Source organism: Oncorhynchus clarkii, chromosome 2, assembly GCF_045791955.1.
Source record: "Oncorhynchus clarkii lewisi isolate Uvic-CL-2024 chromosome 2, UVic_Ocla_1.0, whole genome shotgun sequence".
Lineage (NCBI taxonomy): Eukaryota > Metazoa > Chordata > Actinopteri > Salmoniformes > Salmonidae > Oncorhynchus > Oncorhynchus clarkii.
This window is the reverse complement of record NC_092148.1, coordinates 1,931,741-1,950,288: the sequence shown is the minus strand read 5'-3', so window position 1 is coordinate 1,950,288 and position 18,548 is coordinate 1,931,741. Positions and strand designations below refer to the sequence as shown.

The 18,548-nt window shown below is 45.1% G+C and overlaps 2 protein-coding genes across 3 annotated transcripts in view; both read right to left on the bottom strand.

Moving 5' to 3' along the window:
• Window positions 1–3,278: 3,278 nt before the first annotated feature.
• On the bottom strand, window positions 3,279–6,221 carry LOC139378738 (tumor necrosis factor receptor superfamily member 11B-like). Of its 2 annotated transcripts, none has more exons than XM_071121190.1 (5): window positions 6,205–6,221; window positions 5,500–5,905; window positions 5,157–5,342; window positions 4,803–4,924; window positions 3,279–3,754 (listed from the first exon to the last, which is right to left on the bottom strand). In XM_071121190.1, exons 1-5 carry the CDS (start codon window positions 6,205–6,207, stop codon window positions 3,482–3,484), a joined length of 990 nt encoding a protein of 329 aa, XP_070977291.1. In that variant the 5' UTR covers window positions 6,208–6,221; the 3' UTR covers window positions 3,279–3,481. The 2 variants fall into 2 exon arrangements, with proteins under 2 accessions (XP_070977291.1, XP_070977299.1); XM_071121198.1 differs by having other exon boundaries at window positions 3,279–3,751.
• Window positions 6,222–13,022: 6,801 nt separating this feature from the next.
• The window catches only part of LOC139418930 (tumor necrosis factor receptor superfamily member 11B-like), a 35,963-nt gene continuing 30,437 nt past the window's right edge, over window positions 13,023–18,548 (bottom strand). Inside the window, exons 4-6 of the mRNA XM_071168720.1 lie at window positions 15,676–15,900; window positions 13,493–13,704; window positions 13,023–13,202 (exon numbers count right to left, since the gene is read on the bottom strand). Coding sequence (XP_071024821.1) covers window positions 13,023–13,202; window positions 13,493–13,704; window positions 15,676–15,900 — 617 coding nt within the window. The remainder of the gene's footprint in view (window positions 13,203–13,492; window positions 13,705–15,675; window positions 15,901–18,548) is intronic.

Genomic DNA, 18,548 nt, shown 5'->3' with positions numbered 1-18,548 from the left:
GACCAAACCCCGGACGACGCTGGGCCAATTGTGCCCAGCATCATCCGGGATGAGGAACGGTTCCTTATTCTTGAGCGGTGAGATTCTCTTGTTCATTTGAAACTAGTGAGAAGGGAGCTATATTTGGTGTCTTTCTCCAAGACGTACCATTTCGATTACAGTACATTAGTTGTGTTGACAGCAGGGTTCAACTTACAGGTGGGTTGGGGGGGGGGGGGGGGGGTACTGGGAACACCCATAACAAATCAGGGCACCCCAACAAGTGTCAAAGATATCTATGTTGGGCACCCAACACAGATAACAACCTCACTCGGAACATAAGGTTGAGAATCATTGTTTTGGCTTTGTTGATATCAACACAGACCCCTTAGGAGCAGAAGATGGTAACACTATCTGCCTTGCTGTGTGCTCACAGGGTTCCCTGTCTTTCTCAGAACACCACAGGCTGTAATCATGCAGGTGCTATTTATCTACTACTCTGTCATTGGATCTGCTCACAGCAGAAGACATGACATGTATTATCCCTTAAAGCTAAAGGGCTGGAACTGAGCTTATTGTGTCTAGTTTAACCAAGTGTGCTGTGTTTGTGTATCCCAAATCACACCCTATTTCCTATATAGTGCACTACTTTTAATGAGAGCCTTTATGGGGCTTGGTCAACATATGTGCACTTATATAGGAAATAGAGTGTCATTTAGGATGTAATCTGTGTGTTTATTCCAGAAGGAAAAATATTTGTTTTTCAGGCATTGTGGTCAGGCAGAAACACAGTCACACTTTCACAAAAATAAAATGCAGGGGAAAAAACGTGGAAATTCGGGTGACTGTGTTTGGGACCGATCTGGAACATTCAGAGTGTTCCAGCCTCCAGCTTCTGAGAAAGACCGAAAGAAAGAAAGAGCGAGAGAGCACAAGAGAGAGAGCACAAGAGAGAGAGCACAAGAGAGAGCACAAGAGAGAGAGTGAGAGAGAGAGACAGCGAGGGGGGAGAAAGAGAGAGAGAGAGAGAGGGGGGGGGGGTGAGAAAGAGAGAGAGAGAGAGTGAGAGAGCGTGGGGGGAGAAAGAGAGAGAGAGAGGGGGGTGAGAAAGAGAGAGAGAGAGAGCGAGGGGGGAGAAAGAGAGAGAGAGAGGGGGGTGAGAAAGAGAGGGAGAGGGGGGGGGGAGAAAGAGAGAGAGAGGGGGGTGAGAGAGAGAGAGAGAGAGAGAGAGAGAGCGAGAGAGAGAGAAAGGATACCTATTGTGTGTCATGGTGGAATGAAGCAGAAATAGCCAGAGAAAGAACAAATGTGGGATGTTCAAAACAACCATGTCAGAATGCTCCTTAACATGTAGAGGTTTGGCCTACATCTCCAATGGAACCCTATTCCCTATATAGTGCACTACGTTGCGTCAGGGCCCTATAGGACTCTGGTCAAAAGTAGTGCACTATATATGGAATGGGGTTCCATTTGGGAGACATCCCTGGACAACATCACCCGGGGGGTTTTCTGATCGGTTCGTTTCCTGGGGAAAGTCCTGAAGTTAAAATAATTGTTTCAGTTCTGTTCTCGTTCTCTCTCCCTGAAATTGTAATCGTACAGACAGTGGTCAATGACAGCCAGGGGTTGTTTGGACCATTTCAGAGAATACTATTTCAGAGAAGTCTATTTCAGACACTCATCAATAGATTTAAAAAGCAATTTGTGACAATTTAAGTTGTTTTTATTTTTACATTGATTACTGACTATATATTTTTTTCCATTGATTACTGACTATAAATGGTGACGTGTCGGGCTAAAGATGTATGACAAACAGGATGGAAATCACTTAAGACTGCGGGTCTGGGACAAACACAATTATCTAAAAGACCTAAATCTAGATTTTTAAAGAGACAGATGACTGGACCTTCATTTTTCTGTCTCTCCACCATTTCCAGTTAAAGCACTTAACTTTTTTTACATTGTGGTTTGTCCCCTTCTGTCCCTAACGTGTTCTGCTGCTTGGTGAAGAAGGAAAGCACCGTTTAGGGGCTTCTCTGTGTCAGGTTTGAGGTTTCAAACGTTTGGTTGAGTGGTCACCTCACCTCCATCAGCGGACCCTATTAGTTAATTAACGCACGCACGCACGCACGCACGCACACACACAGACACGCACACGCACGCACACACACACGCACGCACACGCACACACACGCACGCACGCACGCACACACCCTATTGGTTCAAAGGATCTAATTTGAGGAACATTTGAGACCCAGGAACCAGACGTGACGGTGGCCTGACCTGGTTGCCTTCAGCAGTCAGACACGGGGACCTCACCATCTCCCCTCTATAGAAATAAATAGTCTGCCATATTGAGTGACCCCATGAGGTAAAATACATGTCTATGTCACCTTTACCCTGGTTATAGTATGTTGGACATAAACGCACACCAACACACTAACTTTACCACGGTGTGTCACCACAATTGTAGAGGAGCCTTGTGAAGACATGAATCACGCTAGCTAGCCTGTTGTTGACATATTGCATGGTGAAGGTTTGGGTGTTGGATGGAGTGAAATGTTTAGGGTGGGGGGGGGGGGTCACCTCGTTATGAGTGTGGGGGGGTCACCTCTTTATGAGTGTGGGGGGGTCACCTCTTTATGAGTGTGGGGGGGGGGTCACCTCTTTATGAGTGTGGGGGGGGGGTCACTTCTTTATGAGTGTGGGGGGGGGTCACCTCTTTATGAGTGTGGGGGGTCACCTCTTTATGTGTGTGGGGGGGGCACCTCGTTATGAGTGTGGGGGGGTCACCTCTTTATGAGTGTGGGGGGGTCACCTCTTTATGAGTGTGGGGGGGGTCACCTCTTTATGAGTGTGGGGGGGGGGTCACTTCTTTATGAGTGTGGGGGGGTCACCTCTTTATGAGTGTGGGGGGTCACCTCTTTATGTGTGTGGGGGGGGGGGGGTCACCTCTTTATGAGTGTGGAAAGACTTGACTACTTGTTGACAAATCATATTTTACAATATATCTGTTGACAGGAGGCATGAGGAGGTTTGGGGGAACAGAGAGATAAGAGGTGATTCCTTGTTGATTTACATCTGTTTCCTAAAGTGTGTGGTATTAGATAAGAAGACAATGACAGTATGAAGGTAGAACCACTGTGTGAGGTAATAGATAAGAAGACAACGACAGTATGAAGGTAGAACCACTGTGTGAGGTATTAGATAAGACAACGACAGTATGAAGGTAGAACCACTGTGTGTGGTATTAGATGACAGTGTGAAGGTGGTGTCATGGCTTTAGTAGGAAAAAGGACCATCTCCTTCCCTGAGGACTGACATTAATGTTTCATTATTTGACCAGGACAAAGCAGACACATTGTACAACCATAACTGATCAGTATTTTGGAAGTCAGCTGATAACCAGTGAACACACAGGCATACAGCATACAGCACAGTGGTTTACAGTAGTATATTCATGATCACTGTAGGCTATATGGTACTGTATCCAATCAGTGAGTTATTCAGATTGAGAAACCTCTTCTACATCACAGTGAGGTGATGAAGTCACCCTGTTTCTAACCGAGTTACAATCAGAGGCTTCCTGTAACTCCCTCATCTTCCCCTCTAGTCTCTCTGCCATCACACTCTGATGGGTCTTCCTCAGTATTTCAGGGAGTCTCCTCAGGTCTTCCTCTGAGGCATCCCTGATCCAGTCCTTCACCTGGCCCTGCAAGAGGCTTCTCTGGCCGGACTGGGATAGGCTGCTGGCCGGGTGCTGCTGCTGCTCCTGCTCAAATAAAATGAAATTCAACTTTATTTAAATTGCATTTAAAATTGAGGCACATTTTCAAATAATAAAATGAAGGAGAAATACAACAAGAGAAGGCAAATACAAGAGAATAATGAAGTGAAATCATTGATTAGAGGCCAGGTTAAATGTAAACCTCTAACTGTGTGTGTTGGTCATTTGGTATTTAATTAGGATCCCTGTTAGTTGTTGCCAGAGCAGCAGCTACTCTTCCTGGGTCCCACACGCAACATAACCCAGGACATAATACAGAACATGAATAGACAACAACAGCCTAACGACACAACTACATCACTGTACAGTGGGGCAAAAAAAGTATTTAGTCAGCCACCAATGGTGCAAGTTCTCCCACTTAAAAAGATGAGAGAGGCCTGTAATTTGCATCATAGGTACACTTCAACTATGACAGACAAAATGAGAAAAAAATCCAGAAAATCACATTGTAGGATTTTTAATGAATTTATTTGCAAATTATGGTGGAAAATAAGTATTTGGTCACCTACAAACAAGCAAGATTTCTGGCTCTCACAGACCTGTAACTTCTTCTTTAAGAGGCTCCTCTGTCCTCCACTCGTTACCTGTATTAATGGCACCTGTTTGAACTTGTTATCAGTATAAACGACACCTGTCCACAAGTATTGAGATAAACTTTTGTTATTGACCAAATACTTATTTTCCACCATAATTTGCAAATAAATTAATTAAAAATCCTACAATGTGGTTTTCTGGAATTTCTTTTCTCATTTTGTCTGTCATAGTTGAAGTGTACCTATGATGAAAATTACAGGCCTCTCATCTTTTTAAGTGGGAGAACTTGCACAATTGGTGGCTGACTAAATACTTTTTTGCCCCACTGTAAAACAAGAGAAATATAACTACGGTTCTGTACTGACTCAAAATGGAGGAAAACAAGACAGAGACCTGCTATTCTAGGTCTCCATTTATCATTTATGTGTTCATATATTACATTACATTCAGTAGCATCGATCAGTACATACACACACAATTACTTAGGGTCTGTCTCTCTAACCTGGTGCTCCTGCTCCTCTTCAGTGGCCATCAACCTCCAGACCAGCTTCCTCAGCTTCACCACTCTCATCTTGTGATGAGCGAAGAAGTCAGGAAGGAAGGTTCCGAGTAGTTTAAACTCACCTGCCAACGAGGAAAACATTTGGATTTGTCTGTCAGTAACACTAACGTAATACTAATGCATAATACCAATGTAATGCAAAAATATACGAATATTACTTTCATTACATTTCATAAAAGTCTGCAATAAATAAAATATAGACCACCAATTCTGTTTCAGTATTTTGGGTTTGAAATACACCACAACTAAAAACACAAGTCAATATCAAGATCGTGTCGATAATGTGATACCCACCTCCATCTTTCAGTTCTTCACAGGAAAGGGCGCAGAGGTTGTCGTGCCAACACGTACCCCTGAGGACCGTCTTCCGCCCCAGTGACGCGCAATCGGTGTGATTTACGCACAGCGCGCGCGAAGAAGTGCTGTAGGAGAAGGAACCGTGAGGGCATTTTTCACACTCTGTGTCCGTCTCCGTCGTACCTGTGGGGGCATTTGACATTTTTAAACAAATGTATATTACTATTTGTCCGTTATAAACCGTTATAAACCGTTATATACCGTTATTCGATCTATCTGCAAAATAACGCTATTGCGCAAAGACGGAAATGGTGATATATCTGTCCATTCTGTTTCTTACCTCTCCGTTTCACCCCGTAGCCAGAAGGACACTCCGTGTGTCTGATACAGAAATCGGCGTCCCAGAAATATCCTCCTTTGCACTCACACACCCTGTCATTGAGAACCGAGCACTCCTCCTTGACCACCTGGTGCTCCCCACAGAACGTGCCGCAGTACAGACACTTGTGCAGGTAGTTCCAGTACTGAGTGTAGTGGCCTGATGGACATGGTGTACACACGGTCTGCGTGGTGGCGGTGCAGTGCGCAGACATGTGATGGCCAGGTGGACAGCGATGACAGGTGAGTAACTGGCCGGTGGAGGAGTCCAGGTGGTGATACGTGGCAGGGGTCTGACTTTGAAGAACCTCTTTCATTGCGCTACAGCTGAGATCAACCGACGCCAGCACTACGAGGATTGTGAACAACTGTAAATATAATAAAATAATTCACTTTGTTTAGAGCACGCTGTGACAATGTAAAAATTGCTTTATTAAATACATTTGATTGATATAAAGGTTTCAATTGTAGGCTAAGGGGCTACCAATTTATTACACAACATTATTGTAAAATGGACTAATAATTACAAACAGCTTTTTGTCATGGCAACACATTCACATTGTACAATATACCGAAATATGTCACTTTAAAATGTTGCAATATATAAATAATGTGTTAATTGTGTCATTGTATGTGTCATTATCCCATCATCAGAAGAGTGACTCACCATGTTGATGTTGTCGCTTGTCCAGCTGTAAAAGGACTTGATCATGGATCCTCTCTGCCCTTTATCGTCAACCTGACTAGAAAGAGGAAGGGGAGGAGTCATATCCTCTATTGTGGGCTGATTCAGACCTTATCGCCCTTTATCGTCAACCGGACTAGAAAGAGGAAGGGGAGGAGTCATATCCTCTATTGTGGGCTGATTCAGACCTTATCGCCCTTTATCGTCAACCGTGGACTAGAAAGAGGAAGGGGAGGAGTCAGTGGAGACATGCCCTCTATTAGATCATATTATAATGCCTTCACAACACACCTGGTGTCCCCTATTAGTCATAACACACCTGGTGTCCCCTATTAGTCACAACACGCCTGGTGTCCCCAGTTAGTCATAACACACCTGGTGTCCCCAGTTAGTCATAACACGCCTGGTGTCCCCAGTTAGTCACAACACGCATGGTGTCCCCTATTAGTCATAACACACCTGGTGTCCCCTATTAGTCACAACACGCCTGGTGTCCCCAGTTAGTCATAACACACCTGGTGTCCCCAGTTAGTCATAACACGCCTGGTGTCCCCAGTTAGTCACAACACGCATGGTGTCCCCAGTTAGTCACAACACACCTGGTGTCCCCAGTTAGTCATAACACGCCTGGTGTCCCCAGTTAGTCATAACACACCTGGTGTCCCCAGTTAGTCATAACACACCTGGTGTCCCCAGTTAGTCATAACACACCTGGTGTCCCCAATTAGTCATAACACACCTGGTGTCCCAGTTAGTCACAACACACCTGGTGTCCCCAGTTAGTCATAACACACCTGGTGTCCCCAATTAGTCATAACAGGTGAAGAGGGCAAGACAGCGCATATTCCCCCTCAGGATACTGATAAGATTTGGCATGGGTCCCCAGATCCTCAAAAAGTTATACAGCTGCACCCTCAAGAGCATCCTGACTGGTTGCATCACCGCCTGGTATGGCAACTGCTCGGCCTCCTACCGCAAGGCAATACAGAGGGTAATGCGTATGGCCCAAGCTTCCCGCAATCCAGGACCTCTATACCAGGCGGTGTCAGAGGAAGGCCCTAAAAATTGTCAAAGACTCCCCTAGTCATAGACTGTTCTCTCTGCTAACGCACAGCAAGAGATACCGGAGCGCCAAGTATAGGTCCAAAAAGCTTCTAAACAGCTTCTACCCCCAATCCATAAGACTCCTGAACAGCTAATCAAATGGCTACCCAGACTATTTGCATTGCCCCCCCCCCTTCCTCTTTTACACTGCTACTACTCTGACTCTGTACCGGTACCCCCTGTATATAACCTCCACATTGACTCTGTACCGTAATACCCTGTATATAACCTCCACATTGACTCTGTACCGTAATACCCTGTATATAGCCTCCACATTGACTCTGTACCGTAACACCCTGTATATAGCCTCCACATTGACTCTGTACCGGTACCCCCTGTATCTAGCCTCCACATTGACTCTGTACCGGTACCCCCTGTATATAGCCTCCACATTGACTCTGTACCAGTACCCCTTGTATATAGCCTCCACATTGACTCTGTACCGGTACCCCGTGTATATAGCCTCCACATTGACTCTGTACCGGTACCCCCTGTATATATAGCCTCCACATTGACTCTGTACCGGTACCCCCTGTATATAACCTCCACATTGACTCTGTACCGTAATACCCTGTATATAGCCTCCACATTGACTCTGTACCGGTACCCCCTGTATATAGCCTCCACATTGACTCTGTACCGGTACCCCCTGTATATAACCTCCACATTGACTCTGTACCGGTAGCCCCTGTATATAGCCTCCACATTGACTCTGTACTGGTACCCCCTGTATATAGCCTCCACATTGACTCTGTACCGGTACCCCCTGTATATAGCCTCCACATTGACTCTGTACCGGTACCCCCTGTATATAGCCTCCACATTGACTCTGTACCGGTACCCCCTGTATATATAGCCTCCACATTGACTCTGTACCGGTACCCCCTGTATATAACCTCCACATTGACTCTGTACCGTAATACTGTATATAATGTATGTAGCCTCCACATTGACTCTGTACCGGTACCCCCTGTATATAGCCTCCACATTGACTCTGTACTGGTACCCCCTGTATATAGCCTCCACATTGACTCTGTACTGGTACCCCCTGTATATAGCCTCTACATTGACTCTGTACCGTAATACTGTATATAATGTATATAGCCTCTACATTGACTCTGTACCGGTACCCCCGTATATAGCCTCCACATTGAGTCTGTACTGGTACCCCCTGTATATAGCCTCTACATTGACTCTGTACCGGTACCCCCTGTATATAGCCTCCACATTGACTCTGTACCGTAACACCCTGTATATAGCCTCTACATTGACTCTGTACCGGTACCCCCTGTATATAGCCTCCACATTGACTCTGTACCGTAATACCCTGTATATAGCCTCCACATTGACTCTGTACCGTAATACCCTGTATATAGCCTCCACATTGACTCTGTACCGTAACACCCTGTATATAGCCTCTACATTGACTCTGTACCGGTACCCCCTGTATATAGCCTCCACATTGACTCTGTACCGTAATACCCTGTATATAGCCTCCACATTGACTCTGTACCGGTACCCCCTGTATATAGCCTCCACATTGACTCTGTACCGTAATACTGTATATAATGTATATAGCCTCGCTACTGTTATTTTACTTCTGACCTTTAATTCATTTTAGTTAATATAATTTTTGTAAGGCCTTACAGCTGCTGTATTCAGTGCATGTGACTAATACAATTTGATGTGAGATGTGTTAACCTGGGCAGTCATGCATTTGTTCCTTTGGCAATAGAAGAAGAGGTGGTGATTCACATTAATGCTGATATCATTTGTATCCCACTAGGCCATTATTAAAGATATTTAATTAACAAGAAATTGGGATACTTTAGATCCATCTGCCTGGCTCTCAGTCACACACACACACACACACACACACACACACACTCTCACTCTTACTTCCCATGACAACCAAACACGTCAATAAAAAGGTCTGTAAAGGTCACCACTACTTCCTAAAGGTAAAATGAGGAAGGTCTGCTGGGTCCTCATGTAGACCACATCAGAACAGTCTGTAAAGGTCAGCTGACCAGAGTCTAACCTGATCCCAGATCTAGTTTGTACTGTCTTACCAACTCCTATGGTCGTTGTTGCTGCCAATGACAATAGGACATTGGCATAGCAAGACAGCACTAACATGTCTGGGAATCAGGCTAGACTCTGGTCAGCTGACCTTTAAAGATATCACAATAACATGTATGACAACATTATGATCCTCCGTAGGAAGTTACCCTGACTACACACTCCTGACAACCCAACAAGGAGCTCTGGTTCCTTTCTGAGGAGCAAGGTGAGATGGCGTGACAACGGCAGTAGGTACAAAGCAACGTCAAACCAACAGGGATCAGACTAGTTGTAACCAGATCAGACTAGTTGTAACCAGATCAGACTAGTTGTAACCAGATCAGACTAGTTGTAACCTGGTCAGACTAGTTGTAACCAGATCAGACTAGTTGTAACCAGATCAGACTAGTTGTAACCAGATCAGACTAGTTGTAACCAGGTCAGACTAGTTGTAACCAGGTCAGACTAGTTGTAACCAGGTCAGACTAGTTGTAACCAGGTCAGACTAGTTGTAACCAGATGAGACTAGTTGTAACCAGATCAGACTAGTTGTAACCAGATCAGACTAGTTGTAACCAGATCAGACTAGTTGTAACCAGGTCAGACTAGTTGTAACCAGGTCAGACTAGTTGTAACCAGATCAGACTGGTTGTAACCAGATCAGACTAGTTGTAACCAGATCAGACTAGTTGTAACAGGATCAGACTAGTTGTAACCAGATCAGACTAGTTGTAACCAGATCAGACTAGTTGTAACCAGAACAGACTAGTTGTAACCAGATCAGATTAGTTGTAACCAGATCAGACTAGTTGTAACCAGATCAGACTAGTTGTAACCAGATCAGACTAGTTGTAACCAGGTCAGACTAGTTGTAACCAGATCAGACTAGTTGTAACCAGATGAGACTAGTTGTAACCAGATCAGACTAGTTGTAACCAGATCAGACTAGTTGTAACCAGATGAGACTAGTTGTAACCAGATCAGACTAGTTGTAACCAGATCAGACTAGTTGTAACCAGATCAGACTAGTTGTAACCAGATCAGACTAGTTGTAACCAGATCAGACTAGTTGTAACCAGATGAGACTAGTTGTAACCAGATCAGACTAGTTGTAACCAGATCAGACTAGTTGTAACCAGATCAGACTAGTTGTAACCAGATCAGACTAGTTGTAACCAGATCAGACTAGTCGTAACCAGATCAGACTAGTCGTAACCAGATCAGACTAGTCGTAACCAGATCAGACTAGTTGTAACCAGGTCAGACTAGTTGTAACCAGGTCAGACTAGTTGTAACCAGATCAGACTAGTTGTAACCAGATCAGACTCGTTGTAACCCGATCAGACTAGTTGTAACAGGATCAGACTAGTTGTAACCAGATCAGACTAGTTGTAACCAGATCAGACTAGTTGTAACCAGATGAGACTAGTATAGTCGTAACTAGTTTGATCTGGTTACAACTAGTCTCATCTGGTACAGAGGAGACAATGACCCTAGAAGACATCACAAACAGATCTGGGACCACACTAGTAGAGGTGAGACAGTGAATAACCTACCAGGAGACAGAATTACACAGTGAAGAACCTTCCAGGAGACAGAATGACACAGTGAAGAACCTTCCAGGAGACAGAATGACACAGTGAAGAACCTTCCAGGAGACAGAATGACACAGTGAAGAACCTTCCAGGAGACAGAATGACACAGTGAAGAACCTTCCAGGAGACAGAATGACACAGTGAATAACCTTCCAGGAGACAGAATGACACAGTGAATAACCTTCCAGGAGACAGAATGACACAGTGAATAACCTTCCAGGAGACAGAATGACACAGTGAAGAACCTTCCAGGAGACAGAATGACACAGTGAAGAACCTTCCAGGAGACAGAATGACACAGTGAATAACCTTCCAGGAGACAGAATGACACAGTGAATAACCTTCCAGGAGACCGAATGACACAGTGAATAACATTCACATACTAATTTTGCAGGAGAGTAAAGATGAGTCAAGTCATTTCATAGAACAGGACAGTGTGGACATATCAGCTGTACACTGAAGCTTCACATAACACGATATTACCAAGGAAGGAATACCACGTCCTTATTGAGTAAGTGTAATGAGGAAGCTATTTCCTGTTTCTTAATAAGCAAATTGTTAGGAGATTGAAATGCCCGTAACAAGACTGAGTCAATAGGGGGAGTGGTGTGTATCAGAAACCATTCCGTCAGGCACAGGTTACTGCAGGAGAGTAACGACACCAGGGTTCAACATTCACACTAATGTGAGGGGAAATCAAAACAATACATAACACTTGTCATTTAAAAAAAAAAAAAACATACAACAATTTTATCAAATGGATTTTAATCAGATAATTCGACATAATGTTTACAAATGTGAAGGACTTGAAAAGGGCTGGTCCAAACCAAAAACATCCCAAATAAAGTATTATTTAAATACTTAAAATATTTTATACAAAAATGACTTCTAAAACAAATCCCTTCAGCTACAAACAAACAACATTCAAACCTGCAGCATTCAGAATACAGTTGTTTTTAATAGAGAAATAAAAATACGCTTTTACAAACAAATTTGGTAAGAAAAATGACATTTAAATAAAACAAATTGCACTCCTTTGTACATTCATAAAAGCTGACAATGTTTGAAATGTTTTGACAGTGTCAATAGAGCTTTGGATGTCAGCAGTCCACACAGAACAGCGGGGGGGGGGAATGGCACCCTATTCCCTATATAGTGCACTACTTTTGACCAGGGCCCATTGGGTAGTAGTGCACTATATAGGGAATAGGGTTCCATTTGGAACGCACACAGGAGGAAACATTTCATTATGAAATAAATCTCCTCCTTTTAAAACAGTGAAAAAGCAAGACGACCCCCCCCTTCCCTATCACCCCCCCTTCCCTATCGCCCCCCCCCTCCTTCCCTATCACCCCCCCTTCCCTATCACCCCCCCCCTTCCCTATCACCCCCCCTTCCCTATCACCCCCCCTTCCCTATCACCACCCCTTCCCTATCACCCCCCCTTCCCTATCACCACCCCCTTCCCTATCACCCCCCCTTCCCTATCACCACCCCCTTCCCTATCACCCCTCTATCTCACCTTAAAGACACCAGACTATATACACATTTTAAATAGTTTTGTCTTTTCGCTAAGGTTGGAATCAATTCCATTTTTAATTCAGTCAATTCAGCAAGTGAATTCAAATTCAAATTCACAAACAGAAATAAAAATCCTCATGAATTGAATTTCAACTAAATTGACCCCAACCCTGGTTTTCACACAGTTAGGACTAATCCTAATTTACATTTAAATTGAATTTTTTGACTTAGTCATGCATTGATATCAATGGGAGACCAAGTGAAAATTTGACGTAAGTGGACGTTAGGATCCACCCCCATCAGACCTGGTTGGCAAATACTTTAAACATGAATTTACAACCTTTATCTGACCCTGATTGAGCTTGTCTGGAGCAATAAACCAATAGAAACACCACAAAACGCCAAACCCCATCCATCTGACACTCCAGGCAGACTCTAACAAATTATACATTTTTAAAGTATTTGAAACCCAGTTCTGCCCCTCCCCCTCCCCCCCTTAGACCCGCCCCATTTCTCCTATTGGTTGTAGGGTTTGGTGTTGAAGCAGGTCCCGTCCTCGATCATGTTGAGGAACATCTTCTCGTACATCTTGTGTATGGAGGAGGTGGAGATGATCCGGTTGATCTTCTTGATGCTCCTGAGGAGCGGGCGTGGTGCCCCCTGCTGCCGGAGCCGGCTCAGGCTGTGAGCCAGTCCCTTTCATTGATGGATTAATAGATTAGCTTTTATTTTGACCATTTAAACAAATACATACACAGACTACATCGTTTTAACGATCAAGGTGAACACAAAGTGATCAAGACAGTTACTCCGTCTTCTCCGTTGCGGTGCTTTCATCAAAGGAAACCCAACACACTTCTAATTGGATAATCTCATCTTGTTGTTGTTGGTTCGTAGAAAAGGAACAAAGAGGAATGTCCACACAGTGATAATTGGTCTAGATTAAGGCAGGCGTGTTAATGTGCACGGTGGTGGCGGACCAATACCTTATTGATGTCCAGGTCCTTGTTCTGGTTCTTCCAAAGGTGTAGGAGCTGCAGGAGGTACTGCTGGGAGCGGCATGAGGAGACCACGGCCCTGATGTCTTCCTCGTGGGCCCGGACCCCTGGAAGACTCTTCATCACCATCATCAGGTCACCCAGGGTCAGGTTCTTCAAACCCGCACACCTGGACACCTTACGCTCACAGTGGTTCACACCTGAGATAACAGGGTAGAGGAGAGAACTCAGGTTAAACTGATACTACTGTAAGACACCTGGACACCTTACGCGCACAGTGGTTCACACCTGAGACAACAGGGTAGAGGAGGGAACTCAGGTTAAACTGATACTACTGTAAGACACCTGGACACCTTCTGCTCACAGTGTTTCACACCTGAGATAACAGGGTAGAGGAGGGAACTCAGGTTAAACTGATACTACTGTAAGACACCTGGACACCTTACGCTCACAGTGGTTCACACCTGAGACAACAGGGTAGAGGAGGAACTCAGGTTAAACTGATACTACTGTAAGACACCTGGACACCTTCTGCTCACAGTGTTTCACACCTGAGATAACAGGGTAGAGGAGGAACTCCGGTTAAACTGATACTACTGTAAGACACCTGGACACCTTACGCTCACAGTGGTTCACACCTGAGATAACAGGGTAGAGGAGGGAACTCAGGTTAAACTGATACTACTGTAAGACACCTGGACACCTTACGCTCACAGTGGTTCACACCTGAGACAACAGGGTAGAGGAGGAACTCAGGTTAAACTGATACTACTGTAAGACACCTGGACACCTTACGATCACAGTGGTTCACACCTGAGATAACAGGGTAGAGGAGGAACTCAGGTTAAACTGATACTACTTTAAGACACTTTAAGACTGTCCACCTTACGCTCACAGTGGAGGGAAAGGATAATGGAGAAAGGTTAGTCATGATACTACTCTTAAGACAGCTGGATTAGGGCTGCCACAATTATCGTATAACCGTGTAACCAACGGTTATGGATGAAGAACATCAGGGAAATTTAAAAACTAATTTGTAGAACAAACAGCTGACTGAAGACGGGATGGCTGGGAACTCGTGTGGTTGAGTCAGTCTCTGCTATAACCCCTAACCTGTACACCAGCTGACTGAAGACGGGATGGCTGGGAACTCGTGTGGTTGAGTCAGTCTCTGCTATAACCCCTAACCTGTACACCAGCTGACTGAAGACGGGATGGCTGGGAACTCGTGTGGTTGAGTCAGTCTCTGCTATAACCCCTAACCTGTACACCAGCTGACTGAAGACGGGATGGCTGGGAACTCGTGTGGTTGAGTCAGTCTCTGCTATAACCCCTAACCTGTACACCAGCTGACTGAAGACGGGATGGCTGGGAACTCGTGTGGTTGAGTCAGTCTCTGCTATAACCCCTAACCTGTACACCAGCTGACTGAAGACGGGATGGCTGGGAACTCGTGTGGTTGAGTCAGTCTCTGCTATAACCCCTAACCTGTACACCAGCTGACTGAAGACGGGATGGCTGGGAACTCGTGTGGTTGAGTCAGTCTCTGCTATAACCCCTAACCTGTACACCAGCTGACTGAAGACGGGATGGCTGGGAACTCGTGTGGTTGAGTCAGTCTCTGCTATAACCCCTAACCTGTACACCAGCTGACTGAAGACGGGATGGCTGGGAACTCGTGTGGTTGAGTCAGTCTCTGGTATAACCCCTAACCTGTACACCAGCTGACTGAAGACGGGATGGCTGGGAACTCTTGTGTTTGAGTCAGTCTCTGGTATAACATGGACTCTACAGTGTGATGAAACGTTGTTGCTCCAGGCTGAAACAAGCAAGGTGCACAAGCAAGGTGCTGTAGCAGTTATTACGGTGACTGCGGTCATTTGGCTGACCAATAACCATCATCTAAAATACCAGCCTTAACCTGGACAGCCCTAACCTGGACAGCCCTAACCTGGACACCCCTAACCTGGACACCCCTAACCTGGACACCTTCCACTCACAGTGGTTCACTGGATAATAGATATGATGAGCCCAGGACATAACAGGACCCTCTCACTGGATAATAGATATGATGAGCCCAGGACATAACAGAACCCTCTCATTGGATAGAAGTCTTTAGAACTCATATGCAGCAGCCAATAGCAGAGCTCTACTAAACAGATCCTACTGACCTTGAATGATGCCGTAGAGTTTAACCTGGTCTTTGTTCTGTTCTCTCCAGAGTCTCAACAGGAGTAGTATCTGCTCCTGGGGGGAGCAGGCCTTCTTAAGCTTCTCCAGACTCTTCCTGTCCACCCTCTTCCCAGGCAGGCTCTCCAGGAGACGCTCCAGGGGGACGGAGGACAGACGGAGAGACGCCAGAGACTGGAAGATGGCCTCCTCACACAGCGACACGTCTGAGACAGAGGGGGAGAGAGAGAGAGGACACTGACGTTACATCCTGGTACTTAGGTACATGTTTTCTTTCCAATACATTGAGATGTTGATTGATTCTGTGTGAAGAGACAGATGTGTTAGGTTTACTCTATTGGGACCATAATTGTATCCTATTCCAGAAACATCCTTTCTGTTTCAGGTTCTATCAAATAAACATTCATTTATTCTATTGAACAGATATCAAATCGCTAGATGATGAGCACCAGTTCACATGAAGACCTCAACGCCTGTGGAGATGGACCTCAACCTTCCCCCTGATACGTCACACAGCAGACCTGCTGTGATGGAACAAAGGTGTTCTGTGTGTGTGTGTGCATCGTTCTGGTTCTAGAACTCAATACTGTGTTTGGGTCTCCTGGGAGACTCATCAGGCTCACTCTGATGTGGTGTGTGTGTGTGTGTGTGTGTGTGTGTGTGTGTATGTGTGTGTGTGTGTGTGTGTAATGGAGGGTATCCAGTCATTACCAGACCAGATAATGAAAACATCACTTCCTCTCACTTCTTTGTTCCATCCCAGCGGCGACACACTCATTTCCCTCACAGCCTCTCCTCCTTCCTCCTTATGTACTCCTGGCTTCGTTCCTAAGTCTGTAGTTGACTTCTAAAGTGCATCGCATTCCCTTTATAGCGCACTACTTTTGTCCAGGGCCACTAGGGCTCTGGTCAAAAGTAGTGCACTATATAGGTAATAGGGTGCCATTTTGGGATGCAGGTCTGACCTACAGCAGGGCTGACTTGGTTGGGGGTTACCCTGGTGTTCGGGTGTGGGGCTACACTGACGCCATGATTACTGTATTTATGTGATAACCTTTGTATACCTGCAATGTGCAATGATGGAAAAGTACTGGGTAAATGGAGATGCACTGCTTTAGTTCTCAGGATGAGAATCGTCTGCACCTGCTGAGAGTCACACAGCCTCAAGGACGAGATAGTAGAGAGAAACCACAGTCTAGACCTGTTTTTCTCATCTTAGATACTTTGTTTCTAATCCAATGCAACAATGTTATGATATGATTGACGGTAGATTGTATAAAGAGCGTTGTCTCCTGTTTCTCCACACAGATCGTTACGATGGACTACTGAGGTACTCTGTATGTGAATCTCTGTCTGCAATTACATTTTATTACTAAAGAGTTTAATACCAAAGTTCCTGTGTCATCTATCTGGAAGACTGATTGTTGAAGGAAACTTACATCACCCCATGCAAAGGACCACCCAACTTACAGCAGGTCTGATTTACAGCAGGTCTGATTTACAGCAGGTCTGACTTACAGCAGGTCTGATTTACAGCAGGTCTGATTTACAGCAGGTCTGACTTACAGCAGGTCTGACTTACAGCAGGTCTGACTTACAGCAGGTCTGACTTACAGCAGGTCTGATTTACAGCAGGTCTGACTTACAGCAGGTCTGACTTACAGCAGGTCTGACTTACAGCAGGTCTGACTTACAGCAGGTCTGACTTACAGCAGGTCTGACTTACAGCAGGTCTGACTTAGAGCAGGTCTGACTTACAGCAGGTCTGACTTACAGCAACCAACGGCTTAGACATATTTCCTCTCAATTTGACATTTTTACTTCAAACTATTTTCTAATTCTTTGCAAACGATCTGTGGTGTCACCATAGAAATAGAAGGACTGAATCATTGTAATTGTATGTGTGTCGTATCCTACGAAAATAAATCCTGAATGAATTGTTAAGGAGAGCGTCAGTCCCCAGGGAAAGTAACAGTTCTGGGTGTTCTACTCTGAGAGTTGTTAGTCATCCTATAGGAACTCAGTTTCATGTGAAGAGTTGATTCTCATGGAAGTCAACCTCCCCCTGACACGGCTCATTGTGTTACATCACACAGCAGAGATGGTGTGATGGAAGACAGGTGTTCTGTGTGCATCGTTCAGGTTCTAGAATGAGAACTCAGTACTGTGTTCGGTCTCCTGGGAGACTCATCAGGCTCAGTCTAATGTGTTGTGGTTCTGTGGTGTGCATGCGTGTGTGTGTGTGTGTGTGTGTGTGTGTGTGTGTGTGTGTGTGTGTGTGTGTGTGTGTGTTCTCAGCAGCATTCTTCATGGTTTCAGCCTGAGTAAGACCCAAACTGGCGGCCTGTGAGCAAAAAAACAAACATGTTTTTCATGGTTGGGCATAAAAGACTGTAAAAACACCACAAATCAGCTCCAATTGATTTTAATTTAGGAAATCTGTTCCCAAGTATTCCCACGTATACTAGAAAGACAAGTGATCGTAAACTTCTTATTTTATTGAACCTTTATTTAACTTGGCAAGTCAGATAAGAACAAATTCCTATTTACAATGACGGCCTCCACCGGCCAAACCCTAACCGGTACGACGATGGGCCATTTGTGAGCCGCCCTGTGGGATGTGAGGCGCCGTATGGGATGTGAAGTGCCCTATGGGATGTGAGGCGCCGTATGGGATGTGAAGTGCCCTATGGGATGTGAGCCGCCCTATGGAATGTGAAGTGCCCTATGGGATGTGAGGCGCCGTATGGGATGTGAAGTGCCCTATGGGATGTGAGCCGCCCTATGGGTTGTGAGCCGCCCTATGGGATGTGAGCCGCCCTATGGAATGTGAGGCGCCCTATGGGATGTGAGC